Source organism: Artemia sp. Qi Xiang Cuo, chromosome 16, assembly GCF_049724085.1.
Source record: "Artemia sp. Qi Xiang Cuo chromosome 16, ASM4972408v1, whole genome shotgun sequence".
Lineage (NCBI taxonomy): Eukaryota > Metazoa > Arthropoda > Branchiopoda > Anostraca > Artemiidae > Artemia > Artemia sp. Qi Xiang Cuo.
The window spans coordinates 31,706,660-31,719,322 of NC_142809.1; the positions used below are offsets into that span (position 1 = coordinate 31,706,660).

General features: G+C 36.4%; 2 protein-coding genes across 4 annotated transcripts in view; one reads left to right on the forward strand and one right to left on the reverse strand.

Moving 5' to 3' along the window:
• Positions 1-12,663, forward strand: part of LOC148942788 (uncharacterized) — a 115,550-nt gene that overhangs the window by 92,925 nt on the left and 9,962 nt on the right. For all 3 annotated transcript variants that reach the window (XM_089102521.1, XM_089102523.1, XM_089102522.1), the window contains exon 3: positions 6,747-7,382. In XM_089102521.1, the coding sequence (XP_088958647.1) occupies positions 6,747-7,382 (636 nt within the window). The remainder of the gene's footprint in view (positions 1-6,746; positions 7,383-12,663) is intronic.
• Positions 1-12,663, reverse strand: part of LOC148942789 (EEF1A lysine methyltransferase 2) — a 142,911-nt gene that overhangs the window by 7,219 nt on the left and 123,029 nt on the right. The gene's annotated exons all lie outside the window — the stretch shown is intronic.

Below are 12,663 nucleotides of genomic sequence, written 5' to 3' on the forward strand. Positions count from 1 at the left end.
GGGCTAGGAGGGGAGTAATGCAAGAGGGAGAGTTATAAATCTCCATTTGAAGATTTTCAACCATGGATATTAGGATGGTACTATTTTCACGGTTGCAAAACATGATGTTTTTATCAATTTAAGTTTGCAAAAAGAAAGTAACTATAAAAATTAACTTCAGAAAGAGCCGCTTCTACGGACTTCACGATGCTCCAGTGCCCCAGTAGCGGCGATGAAAATGAACGAAAAAAAGAGACATATCAGTGATTTCCACTATTAATTAAAAAAAAAAAACTTTTTCCACATAATAAGTTTTTCAAAGAAAAGTAAGGAACTCTATTAAACCAAAAATGAGCAAAAATAAAATCAAATAATCTACCAAGCGTGAAACTATCACAAATCTGCATCGATAAATAAATGAAACCCAAAAAGAACAGAAATAACAATAAATGACCGAGTCAAACTCAAAACGATTAGAAATTAACATGAATAGGGCTCAAAACCCGTATACCTTCCCAAGGTCAGAACATAAATTGCATTTTAGTGAAATATATATTTTCACTTTTATTGCTTTAATAAATCAAATATTTTTAAGATTTTGATTACTGAATATCAGTATATGTATATAAAACTGATAATGCAAATTCACTTGTATTTTTTTTCAGTAAAATGTAAATTATGTTCTGGCATTGGGAAGGCATAGAGATTTTGAGCCCCACTCATGTTAATTTCTGCTCGTTTTGAGTTTGACTCGGTTAATTATTGTAATTTCTGTTCGTTTTGGGTTTAATTTATTTATCGATGCTGATTTTTGGTAGTTTCACGCTTGGTGGATTATTCGATATTATTTTTGCTCATTTTTGGTTTAATGAATTTGTGTTCGTTTTATATTGACATAGTCTTTTAAGGGAAAAAGAAAATAATTCTTTAAATCTTTTCGTTTTTTTAAGACTTTATAGATCGGCCTGCTATTTGTATGCTTGAGAAAATTTTTCAGCAATTTCTAACAACATACACCCTTTTAAAAATCTGGACACAAATAGTAGTGTTTAATTTAGCTTCATACCTCCTAGTTGACCTGAAATAGAAAACTTGATACCATTCGCAGAAAAACTGTTTACTTTCTTTGATAGCTTGGACACACTTACGCTATTTTGATTCGGTTAAATTTTGAGAGCAGAAGTAACCCTGAAAGTTTGAACATAATACCCTCAGTCGTTCTTGGGATACTGCTGAGATGCCTTATTGGGAATTAGCACTAACACAGTCCATTTTGATTTAATCTTAATCAATAGGGTGGGGGTGGGTGGGGGGCTAGATGCCCTCCAATCATTTTCGACCATTAAAAAGGACATTAGTCCTTTCTATTTTCAATCGCATGAGCCCATTTAGAAGTTGCCCGTTTAGAAGACAAATCCTGAGCCCGTTTAGAAGACAAATCCTTCGATACAAAGTGCCCTGGTCTAAACGAAAAAGAAGCAAAAATAATAATACATTGTACCCACATCGATCTTTACTATAAAAATGTCAAGCCTTCCAATCACTTTCGACTATTTAAAAGGGCACTAGCCCTTTCAATTTCCAATCGAATCAGCCCTTTTTGAGTTTCTATGATAACACTTTCTGTAAACACCTTATATGCCCCCAGGGCATAAATTACAAACCTTACCCTGAGGGCTGTGAGGGGGTTGTTATCCTCAAAGACCTAATTTCCACAACTTTCAACTACGTTAAACAAAATGGCTATCTCAAAATCTTTATTGGATATCTTTGGGGAAATGGTGGGCGTGAGAGGGTCATTAGTTGCTCTCCGATCACTTTCAATTATTAAAAAAGGCACTAGCCCTTTCAATTTCTAATCGAGTGAGCCCTTTTGAAGTTTCTACGACAACGCTTTCAATAAAAATCTTACATGCCCCCAGGGCATAACTTACAGCCCTTACCCGGGGGGGGGTTGTCATCCTCAAAGACCAAATTTCCAGAACTTTAGCTACGTTGAAGAAAATTGCTATTTCAAAATTTTTATTGGATCTCCAATCACTTACGACTATTTAAAAGGGCATTAACCCTTTCAATTTCCAATCAATAACCTTATATGCCCAAGGGTATAACTTACATAACTTACCCTTGACCTGAGGGCTGTGAGGGGGTTTTCATCGTCAAAGACATAATTTCCGGACCTTCCAACTACGTTCAACAAAATGGCTATCTAAAAATTTTGATTTGGTGTGTTTGGGGAAATGATGGGCGTGCGAGGGGGGTTACTTGCCATCCAATTACTTTCGTCTATTAAAAAGGGCACTAGCCGTTTCAATTTCCAATCGAATGATTCCTTTTTGAAGTTTCTATGACAAAACTTTCTATAAAAAAAACCTTATATGCTCCCACGGCTGAAATTACAACCCTTGCCCTGAGAGCTGCGGGGGGAGTGTCATCCTCAAAAACATTATTTCCAGACTTTTTAACTACGTCGAACAAAATGGCTATCTCAAAATTTTGATTGGATGTGTTTGGGGAAATGGTGGGTGTGAGAGGGATGCTAGTTATCCTCCAATCACTTTCGACTATTAAAAGGGCACAAGCCCTTCTAATTCCCAATCGAATTAGCTCTTTGAGAAGTTTCTACAACATTACTATCTATAAAAACCTTTTATGCCCCCAGGGCATAACTTGCAACCGTTGCTCCAAGGGCTCTGAGGGGGTTATCACCCTCAAAGACCTAGTTTCTAAAACTTTTAAGTACGTTGAACAAAATGGCTATCTAAAAATTTTCATTGGATGTGTTTGGGGCAAAGGTCGGCGTGAGAGGGGGGTTAGTTGGCCTCAAATCTCTTTTGACTATTAAGAAAGGAACTAGCCCTTTCAATTTCCAATTGAATGAGCCCTTTTTCAAGTTTCAACGACAAAGATTTCAATAAAAACCTTATATGCGTCCAGGGCATAACTTACAACCCTTACCCTGAGGGCTTCGGGGGGAGTGTCATCCTGAAGGACATAGTTTCCGGACCTTTCAACTACTTTGAACAAAATGACTCTCTCAAAATTTTGATTGGATGTGTTTGGATAAATGAGGGCTTGGAAGGGGTGTTAGTTGCCTTTCAATCACTTTAGACTATTAAAAAGGGCACTAGCCATTTCAATTTCCAATGAAATGAGCCCTTTCTGAAGTTTTTACGACAACGCTTTCTATAAAAAACCTTGTATACTCCCAGGGCATAATTTACAACCCTTGCCCTGAGGGCTGTGGAGGGGCTGTCTTCCTCAAAGACTCAATTTCCGGAATTTTCAACTACGTTCAACAAAATGGCTATCTCAAAAATTTTATTGGATGTGTTTGGGGAAAATGTGGGCGTGTGAGGGGGTTAGTTGCCCTCCAATCACTTTCGACTATTAAAAAGGGCACTAGCCCTTTGAACTTCTAATCGAACGAGCCTATCTTGAAGTTTCTGCGACAACGCTCTTATAAAAACCTTATATGCCCCCAGGGTATAAGTTACCCTGAGGGCTGTGGGGGAGTATCCTCCTCAAAAACATAATTTCTATTTGGAAATCAACTCCGCTTAACAAAATGGCTATCTCAAATATTTTATTGGATGTCTTTGGGGAAATGGTGGGCTGGAAGGGGTGTTAGTTGTCTTCCAATCACTTTCGACTATTAAAAAGGGCACAAGCCACTCCAATTTCCAATCGAAGGAGCCCTTTTCGAAGTTTTAAGACAACTCCTTCGATACGAAGTGCTTTGGTCTAAGACCAAGAAAAAAAAATATTACATTGTGCCAACATCGTTCTTTATTTAGGCAGCGCTATTGTGCTGCTGCTATGTTGCTCAATATGGGAGACTGTAATTATACAGTTCATGGTTATTGACCATAGTGGTTCTAATGGTGCATTTTTCATTCTGATCTGACGCCATTTTGAAAGTTATTCAGTGTCTTTCTCAAAATTCTCATAAATTTGTTGCCGTGTTAAAATTAACGGAAAACCCAACTACCATTCCTTAGTCTACTTTAAATGGAATTTCTGTCTCACTAGATTTTTTAAACGTATTTTTAACCTTCTGGTTAATATGGGGCATAGTTCCCTTTGAACCACTTTCGATGGAATTTATGAGAAAACCCCCTTGTCCAAACACAAACCAATTATGAAAGCCAACATATCAAGAATTAAAAATGAAATTCATCTTAGTAAATTTATAAGAAGATCGAAATTGTTAAAAGTAAAAGAGTATTTCAAATAGTCCATAATGCTCTTTCTGTCAACTTTTGATACCTCATTAAATTTAAAAGTTCAAATTGTTTAATTAATGGTATTGACAGTTCAGGTGTTTCTTTCGTATGCTTAGGATTACCCCCCACCCCCCATCATCTTCGAAAATGGTCACCTAAAACCTTTGGCAACTCCATAAGGAATATCAAACGTAATTTCATTCACTTTGTGTTCTATTTTTTATTTTATTTGTATTTATTTTTTTCTCCTTTTGCTCTTCTCTCTGTGAGTTAAAGATTATTTTTGTTTACTCTGAGTAAGTGACTAGTTTGTTTTCCCCTTTCTTTACCAATGCCAATGAGCCTTTGGGGGAATAGTGAAATGTAATATTGTGTATATTTCATGAGTTAAATCAGGAGTTAAGCAGGGTTGTGTTCTATCCCCATTTATAGGGATTATTTTGATGGATTTTGTCTTGAGGAGCACCGGAAAGGCAATGGGAGAACACGGAATCAAATGGGGAAGGAAAACTTTCTGGGACTTAGATTATGCTGATGATTTAAGCATCCTAGATGTAAGTGTGAGCAAAATGAATGAACTTTTATAAATATTGCGAGTTCAAAGAGCTTTAGCAAAGAGCTTATGAGCAAGCGTTTGATTCTGTTGATAGAAGGGCTTTAGTAAAGGTTTTATCCTTGTATGGTATACCAGACAAATACATTAAAGTGATTAGTGCTATGCACGAGAATAACACTGCTGCAGTTAAGGTAGGAAATGAGGTTATCAGCTGGTTTTTTATTAAATCAGGAGTAAAGCAGGATTTTGTTCTATCCCCATTTATGTGGATTATTTTGATGGATTGTTTCTTAAGTAGCACAGGAAAGGCAATGGGAAACCACGATTCAAATGGGGAGGAAAAACTCTCCTGGACTTAGAGATTATGCTGACGATTTAAGTATCCTAAATGAAAATGTGAGCAAAATGAATGAACTTTTATAAATATTGCGAGTTCAAAGAGCTTTAGCAAAGAGCTTATGAGCAAGCGTTTGATTCTGTTGATAGAAGGGCTTTAGTAAAGGTTTTATCCTTGTATGGTATTAAAATCATTAACATGATTAGTGCTATGCACGAGAATAACACTGCTGCAGTTAAGGTAGGAAATGAGGTTATCAGCTGGTTTTGTATTACATCAGGAGTTAAGCAGGGTTGTGTTCTATCCCCATTTATGTGGATTATTTTGATGGATTTTGTCTTGAGGACCACAGGAAAGGCAATGGGAGACCACGGAATCAAATGGAGAGGAAGAAGTCTCCTGGACTTAGATTATGCTGATGATTTAAGCATCCTAGAGGAAAGTGTGAGTAAAATGAATGAACTTTTTGAAGTTTTGCGAGTACAGAGCGCTAAACTATGTTTAAAAATTAATGTTAAGAACTCTAAATCACTAAACCTAAGAACAAGTAAAGATGAAACGGTGACGCTGGGTAACGAAAAGATTAAACAGGTGGGCAGCTTCACTTACCTCGGTAGTATTATTAGCAAAGATGGTGGGAGCAGTGAAGATGTTAAAGGTAGAATAGCCAAGGCTCAGGGTGTTTTTTCATAGTTAAAAAAAAGTTTAGAAGAATAGGAAGATAAGTCTGCAAACCAAGGTTAGAATATTGGAAGCTACAGTGATTACAGTGGTCAAATATGGCTCTGAAGCATGGGTGCTCCGAAAAGCGGATGAAGATTTGCTAGATTTTTTCCAGATAAATTGCCTACGGATTGTTCTGGGTACCCGGCTGACTGACCGTGTTTCAAACTGTAGGCTGTACGAAAAATGTTGTTCAATCCCGCTTTCTAGGGCTATAATGAAAGAAAGGTTGAGATGGCTAGGGCACGTTTAGCGGATGAAGGATTACAGATTGCCGAAGATTATCCTTTTCGGCCAACTGTCTAGGGCTAAACGGAAAGCAGGTCGTCCTTGTCTGGGATGGGAGGACGTCATAAAGAAAGATTTAAAGGAAATGGGAACTTCCTGGGAGGGTGTAAAAAGGGAGGCTTCGAATAGATTGGGATGGAGGAGGAGTCTGCGTAGCTGTTTTGCCTTAGGCGGTTTGGTGCTGCGGTGAGTTGTTAGCAGTAGTAATATTTCGTGAATAAATCATGTCTTGTCTTATTCATGATTAAACAATTCATAGATCTATTATCTGTGAATCAATATAATTTATTTTTGCCAACACAAATCACGCCATTAGTTAGGGGCCAGATTCTTGTCAAATTGTTCTTATAACAGTCAATCTCTTCAAAAAAATTGACACTTAGACAAACTAATATTAAAGTCCTTTTACTTCGATAAATTCTATATCTCTTTATGAAGTGTTTCTTTTAGAGACGACTGTCCAGATGTATAGTGAGAGAAGAAGGAGGGGACTTAAATCAAAAGTCTGCTTTTAAATCCGACTCTAAGACAAAGATTTTCATCCATTTTACCGTTTTCCATAAAGTTTCCTATAGAGGGTCCAATTTTACATGTCTTGTTTCTAGATTACGTCTGCTGTAACTTTGTTTTTTTTCAGACTCCAAATTGAGAAAATAGATGGAGGTTTCAGTGTTGGTGGCACATCTGTTGCAGCAAATTGCCATATCATAATCATCGTTTTTTCATTCTGTTTCATCCTTGTCGGGATGGTGCTAACAGCAATCTCATACAGACCTATCGAATCTGATGAAAAATCCCTCCAGTACACAGCAAGCATCATTTTTGGTGGTTACACTCACGTTGTCGGCCCTATCTTGCTGACAGTGGGTGTTTTAATGTTTTTTTTCGGACTGACTTGGTGTTTTATAGTGACAAAAGTGAAAAGAGATGAGAAAGACAAAGAAATGCAGCGTCTATCTTGGTCTTGCTCACCACAACTATATTCCATAAACGACTCCCCTGAAAGGAAGGTACGATCTGTACCAGGTAGTGGAACACGACGGAGCCAGAAGCGACATTCGTTGCCTGCACTGGACGGGAGAATTGCAAAAACCAAGAAGAAGATGAGATTTGCTGTTTTCCCAACTCTGGACGAAAGAAACAGCGACGGCTCTGCTGATTCTGGCGGTAAAGTATCACTTGTTAAAGATAGCCAAGTGATGAGCTCAAACGCTTCAGATGAAAGAGAAGACTTAAGTCCTACTTATTCTTTGCAAAGTCTATCATATGAAAAGTAAGTAACATAACTATAGCTTCATGTACAATCAGCCTTTAGGGATAAGAATACTTTTTGTGAGGGAGGCTCGCTCCAGTACGTCTTCATAAACAAAGTTTATAACGCAAGCCGAAGATTTTCTGATAAACCAAGTGACCAAACAGTAAGAGTTTTTGTACATATACTTCGGTTAACACTGTTACAGCTTTGGAATTACTCTGTGGGTTGTCCTAAAAAAACAAAATCTTTTAACTAAAAGTAATGAGCAACACTTGAACTAAAAAAAAACAGAAATTACGCCGTACACGAGGGGGGCTATCCCCTCCTCAATTCGTCGGTCTCTACGCTAAAGTTTGACTTTCGGAATAAGTCCTATGATGTACAGGTATTTCCTTTCTGAGTCACAATATGAGAGAAAAAATAAACAATAGGCTTTGTTAGAAAAAAAAAAAACAAGCTCCTCAAGGACTCTACATTGCTGGGCTGCAAACATTAGCGTTGTTCGGAATATTTTTCAACACATTAAACATAGTGGGTTAAGCTCGTCGTGCTGAAGGATAGACTACTGGACCTTGAGAATGAGCAAAGGTATTATACTTCTTAACTACAAAGCTTGGCATATCCACACATTCCGGTTATATACTCACATGTATAACCTATATGTACATTTAAACAAGATGTTACAACACACTGTAAAAAAAAAAAAGATTTCCAACAAAATTTTTGCTGGAATTTAAACCAGTCAAGAAAAGTGCTTTTTGTTGTTGAAATTGTGATTCGTGTTTGAAGTCCAACAAATTATTGAAACTATTAAGATTTATGTAGTTTCAGTGGAAAAAATGTAATTCTCGGCGTAAATAGGTTTTATTAATCAAAACGGTTTGGATTTGAATAGTAAATTGAAATTTCTTGAATATCATATTGAATTTTACTATGATGCCATTTAAAGTAACATGTTCAATAGAAATTCCGATCAAATATTGGAATTATAACAAAAAAAAGCGGAGGCAAAATATATATTTTTAATTTGAAATGAGTAGAATTTATTGGTCTACAAAACGCGCACACACAATTTTATGTACAGACATTTTAGCTTATAATTAATATTTTGGAATAAAGGAAGAATATTATAGGATTTTTTAAATCTCGTATCGCTTATGAAATAGTTACTGTATAGGCTATTAATAAAAGAGAAATAAACGTTTTTGGCCATTTGTACAAAACTCAAGAGAGGAACGATGTAAATTTTAGATCAACAGGATCATTTTTGTAGTATGATTGCTAAGGTTTCGTTAGGGTAACCAGGGCTTACACTATCCCCGAATTTTCGGAGATTTCCCCGAAAAAAATTGGTTCCCCGAATCCCCAAAATTTCCCCGAGAATCACCCAATCATAGTGTCACCTCCAGTGACTATCCCAAGCAAATGTTACTTTACATACCATAATTTTTCACTGCTCTCTTGTTCGTTAATTTTCGTTTCCTGTGGTACTTTGAATAAAAACCAGACCGGTACAATTTAAGTATAGACGGTTCTTCATATTTTCACAAAAGGGTCATTTTCCTGGATCTAGATAAACCCATTTTGAATGCAGTATTCCAAATGCTATAAGATTCTTACATTTACATCATTCGTGGTTAAAGACAATCATGGCAAAATTTGCCAAGAATTGTACTTGAAGTTGTTTAACGGAACTTTGAGTTGGATTTTGGGTTTTGAAATTGAGCTTCTAAAGGAGAATTGTTTTAAAAAATCCGAATCGTAAGTTAAATTTTTTTTCTTTTGCTATTTTTGGTTTTGGACATACTGCATAAATGTTTAATACCTAAAGATTGAATGCATGATATTGAAGGAATTGATATTTTTGCCAGGAATTCTTACCGTTTAAATTTTTGTTTCATTCGGTGGGTAAAAATCAAGTTCATTTCTTTTTTATCTGAGGATTGTATCTGTCATACCACCTTTTATTCTCAAACGTATTCACCTTCCATTCTCCTCACAGTCTCCTCACAATTACTATTCTGGTCCCCTCACCCGTGTAACATTTTCAATGGACGTAATATTTTAAACTGCAGTTTTAGAATCTTTTTACGGTCCTCCAAAGCTGTTAGTTAGCGAAGGAAATTTTACGCAAAATACATTCTGCTCCAATTAGGGATAGCCTAGTAAATTCATTTAGATATCTAGGCCTACCTTTGCAACATCTAAGGCTTGAACAATTAGTAACCCTGTATGAAGGCAACTCCTGAGATAGAAACAAAAGGATTTAAAGAAAATGTGGTATAATTGTATCTTCTTAAGAACTATCCCTAAATAAAATCTTCTTACCGAAAAAATTGCACCACCCCCCTTCCCCGCCCAGTCCCCTTCTAATGAGGCAAAATTGAGCTATAGACTATGCACAATATCGGGAAATAGGGGATTTAAAGAGAAGTGACCCCAAAAATTACATTTATAAAAAAATTTACATTACAGCTTAAAGTAAAAATTTGGTTATTAGGGTCATGTTGTTTTCTTGTGAAGTTTTATTTTATTTTCGGACTTATTTATCACGAACCGTTGGTTAACAATGCAAACTAATGTTAGTGTGAAGAAAAAGAATAAGTAACTTTTGTATGATTTGTAGCCTATAGCTATCATGTCCAGGCAAAAGATGGGCTGATATAAAAATGAGACTGCAATAAGTGCTACATTTGGAACATGGACGGCCGCAGGGGTGGGGGTTAATCTGTGACTATATAGTAATTATGAGATCATCAAAAGAAAGGAAAACATATTAGAAGCAAAAAAATGAAAAAAAAATGTATGTTCCGATGGGGTATTTTCTGCAGGGAGAGTGGAATATTCCGGGGGTATTCTCTGTGGGGGGTATTTTCAGCGGGGGAGTATTTTATGTGGATGTTTTTTGGGGGGTGGGGATGGGAGTATTTTTTCGGGGGGAGGGGGGTTAAACACCTAGAACCTTAGAATCAGCATGAAAAACCAACAATGCATCAATTGTTGTCAAAATTCCCTTTTTAATTTTAGTTTAAATTTACCTTTTTTTTCCTGTTTGTTTTAAGTTTTAACATTGCCCCTTACTTATAGGTTAAATTTTGTTTATTCAACTTACCTATCTAGAAACCGCGAACAATATTTGTTTTTGTTTTTCAATATTGTTAATGAATTACTGAGATTAATTAATGAATGAAAAATTGCTACTGGTATTTACAGATTAAATGTGTTCAAACAGTTAGTGGTAATGAACTATAAGTAAGGAGCGACCCAGCTCAATACTCAATAGCTCAAAACTCTAAATAACGGAATTTTGATACTAACATATATAAGAAAAATCGGCTTATTATGCTGATTTCAAGTATATAATTTTCATTAAGTTCAGTATTACTCTTCAACGATTACGAGCCTGAGAATATTTGCTTGGTTTTTGGAAAAAGGGGAAAGCACTCACTAAAAATCTAAAAAAAATCTTAACGAAAGCAACACCATTAGATTCAGTGTATCAGAGAACACAACTGTAGAGGGTTAAAGCTCCTATCTGCAAAAATGTGGACTTTCCAAGAAGATATATTTTTTTCCATGTGGATGGCAATTATGCCCCCTTCCACGCCCTTTTCCCCCCAAAAATCGTTTGATCAAAATTTAGAGATGCCGTATCCATTTTGTTCAGCATGGTTTAGAGACCCAACAAATATGTCTTTAGAGTTAATTTGACCTCCCACAGCCACTGGGGAATCTTGAAAATAAAAAAAATTACCAGTTGTTTACGTGTAATATGTGTTATTTGGAAGTATGTATACTTTTTTCGGGTAAAGGATTGAATTTTCTGCAGAAGGAATTTCCGCAGGGAGAACTTTCAGTGGGCAAGGTTTCCGAGGGATGAAATTTGAAGGGAAATTTTACACTGGGGGGATTTGCCAGAATTCCTAAACAAAATTATTTTTATTTATTTTAACTTTCTCTTTATCAATCCAATCTTACGCGTGGAGATGTTAAAGGTAATTGTCCGGGATAATTTTTTGACGGGATTGAATTGTCTAGACGATCTTTTCAGGGAGAGGAGGGATTTTTCTGTAGAGATTGAGCCGGATTTCCTGGTATTAAAAAAGACATGAAAAAAAAATTCATCTGAAAGTACGCCTAAGGAGCAAGATTGAAATGAACAAAAAATTTACATATATGAAGGGGGTTAGCCCTCTTCAATACCTCTTTCTTTACGCTTAAGTTTGAATTTAGTCCAGATTTTGTAAGAACGACTGCCGAAACACAATTGTCGTTTAAATAGAACAATGAGAAGCTTAGCTACTAAAAAACTCAAGCGTGAATAGTCGGATGTTTAGAGGGGTCTATTCCCCTTGTTATGTTACCGTTTCTATTCGTTTTAATTTTTAATGGTGTTCCTTACTTTCAGGTGATTTTTTTATTAAACTCCTGGTTTAAGGTCATGTCTGCTTACCGAAGAATATTCATTAATTTGGAAAAATCATTGCACATGTTATTGCTCTGCATGCAATTATTGCCTTTCTATAGTTTATTTTTGTCATCTTTCTGAAGATAAGTGACATAAAAGTCTCGTTTTCGGGCTTAGCAACAAAGCAACAAAAAAAACAACAAAGATATTGTAAAACCTAAAGCAATGGAGTTCCAGAGTGTAATTCAGCCTATGTTTCTATTTTAAAACAATTTTGAAGTTTTTGCAGCAATAAGCGTTTTCAGCTACGGGTTCCAATCCCGTGCTTTGGCTCCAAAACCTACTCTGTCAAAGGCTTGACTTACTACTTGAATCCAAGGTCTACTTGAGCCTGAAAACGAAGCTAAAACCAATTTTGGCTCCCAAATTTTCGCAACGAAATTCCATTTTGTTTTTTCCCCAAAAATTCCCCGAACCTTGAAGACTTGTCCCCCGAAAACTCCCCGAATTCGTAAGACTTGTCCCCGATTTTTAAGATTCAAAAGTGGAATCCCAGAGGGTAACCGAGGCTTCCACAAACCCCGATGATGAGCAGAAACGTCTATATCTGCGCGGGAGAGTGATCGGTTCTAGCTTATGTTGGAACGTAGTTACCGAGGACCGCTCCTGGCTGCTATTGAACCAGTTGGGATGAGATAGATATTCGAATGGTTGTGGAAGTGTTCATCCCTTTGATGTTTCTGATTACCATGGATATAACATATGGCTTATATTAATTGAATGTTTATCATGGTTGACACCGTTAGTGATTCATCACCAAATTTGTTGACTTTACAGGTATTTCAGCAGCCTTACTGGAGTCCAAATAGATCTGGAAATTAAACATGTTTT